Here is a 10,380-nt window from a genome sequence, read left to right as displayed (position 1 = left end):
CGTTTACTTATTGTGCTACTTGTATTAACTAATTAAGTTAACTTTACTTATTAAGTTATTACTTATTTACTAGGATACTATATAAACTATAGTAACATATATATATATATATATATATATATATATATATATATAATATGTGTGTTTGATTAATCATTTTGATGCATTGTATAAATTTAGTATATCAATTTAGTATCTTTAAATACATTGCTTGAATTAAGACAATTTAATAGAAAGTTACTAGTTAATACGCATATCAAATGCACAAGTAAGTAAACTAGGCTATTGACATTCTGAGGATAGTACTGACACTTGCTAAAAGATTATTCAACCATAACATGTGTGTTTTCGGGAAGCATTACGTGAAGATGATCTTTGTTACACTTCTTTTTTTGTATGTATATTCTTTTTTATTTAATTTTTTATTACTTTTTTTATTCTTTTTTTATTTTTGTTTTATTTTTATTATTCCGCCTTCGCGAATTTCTCTTCGTAGGCGTCAGACAGTGATAATTTCAAACTTACGTAACTCTCGGTCGTAAAAAATTAAAAACAAAAAAATACAAAAATAAAAAACTCATTTTGAAGACAAAAGAGCAAAGTAAAAGCACTTTAAGTTAATGTAGACAAAATTGATACAAAGTAAAATTTTCTTAATACTGTAAATATGGCTAAAATCGTAATTTCTTGCCTATGTTATTTTAATTTTTCTAAGAAATGTGACGTAGTAGATAAATTCTAAACACAACATCGTTTTCAGTATCAAAAAATAAAATTTGAAAATGATATTTTACAAGCCATAGACAAAATCAGTGTCGGATAATATTATTTTTTTGCGCAGAGCGGAAAATCTTACACAATGTATACGAATTTGGAGGATTGTATTATCAGGATTACTGTATTATGTGATGTAGAGCGATGGAAATGCAAGCTGAAGGCAGAGAGCCTATATTATATTTATAATACGAGTATATATGTTTTCGAAGCAATTATTTTAACTTGCATTCACTGACGTGAGTCCATCAATTATGACTTCAAATTCTTCAACAGTCAAACTAAAATAATCGATATATAAATTGTAAATACATTTCGTCTCCGTGATGAGATTCCAAAGACTGTAATAAAAGGCCGCTTGCGAAATAGCAATTTTGTCAATTTTTCATCCCGTGTTATCCATGTTCCTCGCGTCGGTCTCTTTATAAGGCCAGCTTATCTTGTATAATCATCAACGAGCAGAAGTTTGCTCGCGCACCGTCAATTGGCAAATAGTTCTGTTTGCAGTCGTTTGTTTGTTGTGTCGACTCTCGTGTTTGCCAACATTCTTTTTTCTGTTCTATATGCATATGCGTGTGCGTGAGCACATATTTCAAGCCGAGAGCTGTCTTTTTTCTCTTTTCGTTTCATTATCTTTTGTTGAGATGATCTTTAACCCTTCTAGCTGATAATTCTCCGATTTTCATGAATCAGAGCACTTGTTTCTTCGAGTATATCAATATCTGCTTCTGGATAAAGCGACGCCGATCAGCATTCAAGCTCGGCGCCACGATTTTAGAAAGAGATCAGTATAATATGATGCTCGGTGTATTGTGGAAGTATCGAAAATGACGTCGTGTTTTAATTATTTCTTCGCTGCTCTCTGCCTCTTTTATATAGCTGCTTTTTCTACCGCGGTATGTGGTGGGATTATTTACTTACAAGTGACTTTTTGTGATTTATGTAGCCATTCCAATTTTATCTTAAACAAGAGACACTATGTTTAAAATTATAATCTGAATGCTAGATTAACTGAGATTGAAGTAAAAAGACTATGGTAAACTTGATTCGTCACCAAAAGTATTAATATTTTATTATTATTTATAATAATATGTATAGAAATACAAATTTGTAATGCAAAATTTTAGTTTTATTCTTTTTTTCTAAAATTGATAAAGAAAATTTACTTTTAAATTAAAAGTTAATGATAAAAATGATGTATATTTTATCAATGCAACAATAATATGATACTTAGTATGTGATAAATAATCTGATGTTTGAAATCAGAATCTGATGAATTGGGTTATAAAATATTTTACTTGCGCCCATCAATTGCCTGTTATAAGAATATATGTCTGTAATGTAAATTTATTACTAGATATGTCAATTACTAGATATGTCAATCACTATAAAAATTGTATAATTAGATGAAGACTGAAAATGTGTGTTATTTTCTTAAAATTTCTATCATTTATTCTTAAAATACTCTTTATTAATTACATTACTAAAATTTTTTTAAATTATGTGTAAGCTTTTTTTCTATAAAGTATACACAACAAAATTAAAAATAAGTAATTATTATTATAGTCTCGTATATATTGATATAAACAAAAATAATACGATGACAAAGTGCAATATTTATAAATGTAGCTAATTTGTAGCAATTGTCAAAATCTTAATTTTTTAAATAAAATTTAGGTACCTATACACTTTTCGACAAAACTGAGGAACTAAGCAATTATCAAAGAATTATTAAATATATCTTATTTACTTACTTGATATGTAATTTATTGCCTTCACTGTAATCAAATTTATTAATTAATTTTAAAGTATATAAGTATATTTTATTCATGATAATCAAAGAAATTTGTTGATCTATTTGGGAATTTTAATAATAAAAATCAAGATTATTTTTTATACTATTTTGACAATTTTTATTATCGCAGATTTATAATCCAAGATTAACAACTACAAAACCGCCAGAACGTCGTGAATTAGTATTTCCTTGGCATTCAACTGAGAAAGTATGGCGTGTTCAAACATCTCCTTCTCCAATATGGCATCAATTGGATAATATTACATTCAAATCTGGCACAAAGAATTGGAGTTCTTGGCGGAAGACTCCGGGTAGTGAAATTGAACAAAGAACGCAAATTGATATTCCCGAACAAATTTCTGAAAAAGTTCCAGAACAACAGCATAATTTCAAATTTGATAAATTGGAACAGCAAGAAAGTCTGAAATTTCCTTTTCAGTATGAAGATTTTACAGAATCTGATAAAAATTATGGATACTTTAAGAATGAATCAAAATATGGAAATCGCACTCGGCCTCAAAACGAGATTGATTTTGAACATAAATCATTGAAAAATGATGAGAACAAAAAAATGCAGGTAGAATTTGAGAATGAAGATTTATATGAAGGTGTAGATATTGATAGCACGGTAATTCTTTTTGTATATCTAAACAGAATTATTCATGCGTTACAATACCGTTTATATTAGAAGTGTGATTTAATTTTGAGGGTTTTTTTTTCTAATTAATTTATTTAAACAACATATCACGTTTTAATAACTGTTGCACAATCAATCTTTAATTCTTTGGTAAGTTCTGACATAGATTGTACTGGATTTTCGTCCAATAATGCTTGCAAAACTGCATTTTTCAACTTTTATCATTAACATTGAAATCACTACTTTTGAATCGATATAACCAATATTCACATGTTTTAATTGATGCAGCAATATCACCATAAATTTCTATCAAAGTTCTATGACTTTCAGTCGCCATTTTCTTCTGATTAAAAAACAAAAGCAATGCTCGAAAATGATGTTTAGAAAGCTCCATTTTTTAAATGGTAAATAGTTTTTAAACACGTTTACTGCATCTATTGTTAATAAATGATTAAATATCATGGAGTAATATTAAAGCATTAAGAAATAATAGCTGTGATTGGAATGTCTTCGACAACACTAACATTAATGCCATTTCTTGACAAAATCTTCAAAACTAAATCAATATTCAAGATATTGTGTAAGATATCTAATAATTTTGTTCTCAAAATATTTTTATTGAGATATAAAATCTTATATATATATATATTTTTTTTTATGATTCTTTATACTTCTCTAAATATATAACATTTGAACAAATTTGAAAAATATGTGTATAATAAACTTTGGTGTACAACGTTTTAAATAAAAAAGGTTTATAAAGTTAAATTTTAGAACTTAAAGTTTTAAGAACTTTTAAAAGCATTTTTCATTTATTTCAATCTTTATTTCACGTATTTATTTGATATTTGCATTACAATAATATCGGTTTTATCTTTTTACATATAGAAACCACGAAAAGGAAATTTATTTCTTTCACGAAAATCGCAGCACAAAATAGCCCGATATAATCCTCGATTAGGTGTTGAATGTCCTGACAACAATTCCACAGGACAATTTGTTTATCCACCAGATTGCAAATTCTTCGTCAATTGTTGGAAAGGTCGTGCATTTGTTCAACCATGTGCTCCAGGCACTCATTTTAATCCTGATACTCTGGAATGTGATTTTCCACATAAAGTGAAATGCTATGAGGATGAACCTGCATATTTCAAAGAGTCAGATTCTGTCTTCCAAATTAATCGAAAATCACAGAAGTTGCAAGTGCGTTTTTTTACATTATATTAATATTAATTATAAATCAAAATTTTATTTTATTTTTCAGATTTATTGACTTTGATGATATATTGTGTCTGATTTAAACAAAACATTTCTTTTTTAATATGCATATTTTTTAATATACATTTCGCATATCGATCGATATTTTACCGATTTATTTAACATTTTACAGGAACCAAAATGTCCACCATATTTAATTGGTTTATTACCACATCATGGAGATTGCACAAAATTTGTACAATGTGCACACGGTGCAACTTATATTATAAATTGTGGCCCTGGAACAGTTTTCAATCCCACTATTGGTACATGTGATTGGCCGCGTAATGTAAAGGGTTGCGAAGGTAACAATAAATGATTAATTATTGGAAGAAATAATTTATTTTATCGTAAAAATAATATGCAGTTTTATTTAAATGTATTCTGTTATATATAGATATTTTTAAATCTGATAAAAAAGTACCACTTGCATCTCCAAATTTTAATTTTGAGTACGATAGTGCGAAATATATCGAAGCAAAGAAAATTATATGTCCTGCGGATTTCATTGGATTATTGCCTCATCCGGAGACGTGTAAAAAATTCCTTCAATGTGCAAATGGTGCTACTTACATAATGGATTGTGGTCCTGGAACAGCTTTCAATCCTATTACAATGGTTTGTGATTGGCCACATAACGTACCCAGCTGCAAAACAGGTATATTAATTGCAACAAATAATGCAAATTGTTAATTTTAGCAATTTAACATTTTTATTAAAATAACTTGCAATTATATTCTCTAATAGAAAAGATCACGTCACAAAGTTACGAAATAACGAAACTAAAATAAGTAACTCACGGATTGTTCCAAATCAATACGTAATTTTTTTAAATCACATAATTTGAAAAATCACATACAGAAGTAATTTTATCCATCGCATGTGATTTTATAGTTACCGAATTTTAAAGAATCGAATAATAGAATAGAAATAGAATAAAAAAACGTCATCACATGACCTTTTAAATTACATAATTTTAAAAAATCACATACTGATTTGAAACAATCCGTGTTTTACTTGTCTTAATTAAATGATTTCGTTATGTAACGAAATCATATCAACAAATAAAACACTTTGTGACGTGATCTTTTTCAATAGAACTTATCTCTAAGAAAACTAATTATATACACGATATACATATGTAGATATATTAGTAAAAATATATTAAATCAATATGTTGACAAATTCTATATTATTCATAATAATTAATATTAGATTGAACTAAACAATCATTAATGTATTCCGTTTCATATCGATTTTAAATGACTTATTGAATACATTACGTGAAACACCAAGTAACTCGCAATGTTCTTATTTGTATTTATTATTATAGAAGCCGTAAACATTTAAGTAAATTTTGAAATTTTATAGGAAATTTAATTCTGAATAAAACATTTCCTATAAACATGGATAGAAATATGCTCTCTTAAAAAGTTAGTGTTAAAAAATTTCTGAAAAATTATGATTTATATGTATTTATAAATATCAGGGGAAGTATACATTTTTTACACTTTAAACCTAAAACCTTGAATATTTTACTTTCTTTCAAATACGAAAAAATACTTCAGGTGAAAGTGGATTTCGATGTACTTTGGTCATGTTGTTTATCTTTTAAATGGAGGCGTCAATAAAGTATATGAAAACCAACTTCCATTTTTTTAAATAGAATTATACGATTTTTTTTACATAGTATGTGATTTCTCTAATTATTCTGCATATAAAAATATTAAAATAGAGATATTAAAAAAAAAATCAATTATACAGTTTACCAGATATTGAATATTAACCTAAATTAAAATAAAATATAAAATATATTGTAAACTGTTAATTTTTTTATATATCTTTTCTTTCTTTTTATATGCAGAATAATTAAAGAAATCTACTAAAATATAATTCCATTTAAAAAAATGAAAGTGATAAAAAAAAAGAGGAATGTGAATGTTCCTCTTGAAACTGTTCCATTTGAAATATTTTTTGTATCATCAGAAATAAGTAAAATATTCGAAGTGTTTGGTTTAAGTGAACTTGTATACATATAGCATAATTATAAATGTATGCATTCATGCATGATATTGAAATTATTAATTAAATATTTTATAATTATATTTTTTTATAACCAAAATGTCAAACAGTTTGAACAGATGGTCTATTCATTATTATTATAGTCACTAGTGACTTGCGGAATATTAATTAAACAATTATAAATTATTTTTAACTGGGATCTGTTAATTAATATTTTCTAAAATTTTCTAAAAATAATCACAATAAATTCATACTTTTTGAAATATAGGTAAATTTGATGATAACGTACACAGAATGGAAGACACTACTTGGATTCCATTTGTTGCTTCTACTACATCACGATCAAATCTAAGTCCAACATTTAAACCAACCTGGAAACCATTTATGACATCTTCAAGTCCATTTTGGATATCATCGTGGACAACTCCAAGGCCATTTTATAATCGTTCTGAACATGTTAATTATCATGATTACGACCATGCACATAGAGAAAGTCGATATCAAGATTATGGACCACATCTAGAATGGAAACCAAATAATGGAAATTTGAGACAATCTTTTGATAACAATTACGAGTTTCAAGACAGGCAATGGATAAACCATAGAATTGATCAAAATCCACAACCAGTTTATCATTCTGATCCAGAAGGATCGTGGTCATATGAACATAGGAATCCAAATCATCGTTATGATCATAGATATTATCCTCCTGGTTATCATTATCATCATCATCATCATCATTATCATAATTATGGATCTACATCAAATCCGTCAATACCTACAGTAAATCCAAATTGGAACGCCGATAATCCTACTACTCTTATTGGTGATCAAAAATATGATCAAGGATACCAAGGATATACTCCAAATGCAGGTGATACTTGGCACTTTGACCGTAATGATTCCAATCATTATGATCATCATTATTATGAACATGTTGCGTCGAATGAAACAGATCAAAGACATCAACCATATTTTCCTTCTAAAGAATATAATGATAATAACAGTCAGTTTTCTAATGTATATAAAGAAATAAAGTTTTCTAACGTTTCTTATTTATTAGATAGTCAAAGGACCGATCATGATTTGCATCCGACTAAGCAAGATTATAATTGGACGATGCCAGAATTATATTATCCTAATTTCAATCATACTTTTCCATTCGTTGGAAATGTTTTGCTAAATAATAGTAATAATAATAAATTTACTAAAAATTCAAATCAGAATAAATCGCGACAAGATAGATTACCTCCTACTTGGATAGGACAAGAAAATACGACTCAATTAAATGGACCTTTTGTTTTCAACCCGAGTACATGGCATGATCAACAGAAAGTACAGATGGAAACACGTTCGTGGGATCAAGGTAAATAAAAATTAATGTTAAACTTGTTTATTATTTTAATAAATCATTAATTTATTTACATATTTTTATATAAAATTGTATGTATATAAAATTATGATATTTAATTAATATTTTGTGATTACGATTGTTACGTAAAAATATTTCATTTATGTTTGTTTATTATATTTAGATTAGATTAATTTTTTAATTAAATTTATTAGATATTTTTATTGAATTTATATATTATTTATATATTATTATTTTCAATTAGATTAAAAAGTTTGTTAGTACACTACAAGTTATAATAATACAAATTAATATTATAATAATGTGCTGTTGCAAACTTTACTGACGAATATTTGCACGCTGCATGAATTAACTTTGTAAATTGTACATACAATTAGTTATTATCTGCATGATATCATTGAAATAATACAAATATGCAAATGGATAATATTGCTTCTTAATAATTATGATGCAAAAAAATATATATTTAATAATATGCATAGAAATATATTGCATGTTGATATGTATTGCATGTTTCATGAAAAATTAAAAATGTATACAGTAAGATAAATAAATAAATACATTATATACATTTAAGTATGATAAAATATTTATATTATAGGGATGCATCAGATATCCGAAAAATATCCGGTGTCTGGTATTATCTGGCACTTTTTTACTATCCAACCTAACCGGATAGTATTAGTATCCCGGAATATATCCGATTGAAGTTTGATATCATTAAATTGTTGATTTTTTCTTATACAAATGTCCTAGAAATAAATATAAATATTCATGATGCTATATAATATTTTTTTATATTAGTATAAGCTCTATAAGCTTTTTTTTAGAGATATTTCCTCGGTTAATTTGATATTACATTCCAAATATCCGATATTTAGTATCCGATAATTTTACGATTCGGTATATATCCTTAATTTATATAATACATATCAATACTATGGATCAATGTTAATGTGAATATTATATAAATAATTAATTCTAGTCACATATAGCTTCTGAAAAATTTTGAAAACACACCATGGGAGATCCAGTATGTTGATAGATTGTAACTTTGATTTAAATTAATATATTTAAAATCTTTTTTTATTTTATAGTTTTGAGATTTAGGAACATACCTGCATAATAATGCCAAAAAGATTTATATATTATATTAAGTTAAAAAACACGGAACTTTCCCTTTTCTTTTCTTCGTGTACGGAACAAACGAAACTTCAATTGGATTTGGAAAATTCATGTGTATATGTTTAGAGTTAAATTTATAAATCGGAAATTATATACATAAAAAATTCGAAATGTTTATGATCAAATCAATTGTTTATTTTTTTTCATGGATCTCTAAGAATTTTTTCAGAATTTTTTAATATCGTATTTTCTCATGTTGAAAAAATAAGAAAATGCAGTATTAAAAAGTTGAAAAAATTCTGAAAAATTTGTAAAGCTTTCATATTATTATTATTAAAAAAAGTATTTTTTTTTATATAAAATTTATTAGCTAACTAAATTTAAATGAGAAAGTTAATATTTCATAGATATGACCAGTCAAGATGATAAATTGCAACAGCAATTTGGCAAAAATATATATCAGCAAAGCACAGTTGATAAAGAAATAAATGCAAAAACCGCATTAAAAACAAATATCTTGTTAAATTCAAAGAATAAATTTTAGGTTTGGAAGTGGCTTTCTAATTTTTATTCTTTTATTTGCTTGACGGTAATTACATATTAAATATAAATTTATATATATATATATATATATATATATATATATGATATGGATATACAAGACATATATACTAAAATAGCAAATACTTAGTTCATTATACTGTCTCAAAATGAATTAAAAATTATCTCTCTAACGCTTTGTAATTTGTAGAATCTACGAATACAACTGAACATCCAAGATCAAACTTTTATCCAAATGGAATATATGTCAATGCAAATGGCATAAAAGGTCATTACATCACAAAAGAAATTGAGGATAATCAGCATTCAAAGAGCCATCAATCACATAGTACTCAAAAACCTATCAACTGGAACAACATTTTTAACAGTATAATTATTACGTTATTAAAATATATTATTTTGTTATTGAAATATATTATTTGGCCATTCAACTTACACTAATTTTAGGGTTAATTTTATTTTACATTACTTGCTGATTTTCTTTTTAATGCTCAATTGTTTTGAATTTATATTATCATCATATCTTTAATTCTTAATTTTAAAATTTTCTATATCCAGGATGTCCGGAAAGATTTCTGCCATAGAGTGTATGTAGATAGAATAGACTAAACTGAGTCGAAAAGTTCTCTATCAATTTTCGCAATAATTAACGATAATTACTAAATAAAACGATTAATTACTAAAATTTATCGAAAATTGGTTTTTAATAATTTTTTACTCAAATACTAACAACTTTACAGAAAAACTGCAACAAACAATTGTTTATTTTTTTCTATAGATCTCTAAGAATTTTTTCAGAATTTTTTAATACCGTATTTTCTCTGTTGATAAAAATAA

General features: G+C 26.0%; 1 protein-coding gene across 1 annotated transcript in view; it reads left to right on the top strand.

Annotated features, from left to right (window-relative positions):
• Positions 1-1,601: 1,601 nt before the first annotated feature.
• Positions 1,602-10,380, top strand: part of LOC105623362 — a 23,731-nt gene continuing 14,952 nt past the window's right edge. The window contains 9 exon segments of the mRNA XM_012204758.1: positions 1,602-1,670; positions 2,700-3,197; positions 4,095-4,409; positions 4,597-4,768; positions 4,861-5,121; positions 6,754-7,359; positions 7,549-7,851; positions 9,390-9,522; positions 9,726-9,910. Coding sequence (XP_012060148.1) covers positions 1,602-1,670; positions 2,700-3,197; positions 4,095-4,409; positions 4,597-4,768; positions 4,861-5,121; positions 6,754-7,359; positions 7,549-7,851; positions 9,390-9,522; positions 9,726-9,910 — 2,542 coding nt within the window.

This window comes from Atta cephalotes (genome assembly GCF_000143395.1).
Source record: "Atta cephalotes unplaced genomic scaffold scaffold00056, whole genome shotgun sequence".
Lineage (NCBI taxonomy): Eukaryota > Metazoa > Arthropoda > Insecta > Hymenoptera > Formicidae > Atta > Atta cephalotes.
This window is presented reverse-complemented; position numbering and strand designations above follow the sequence as displayed.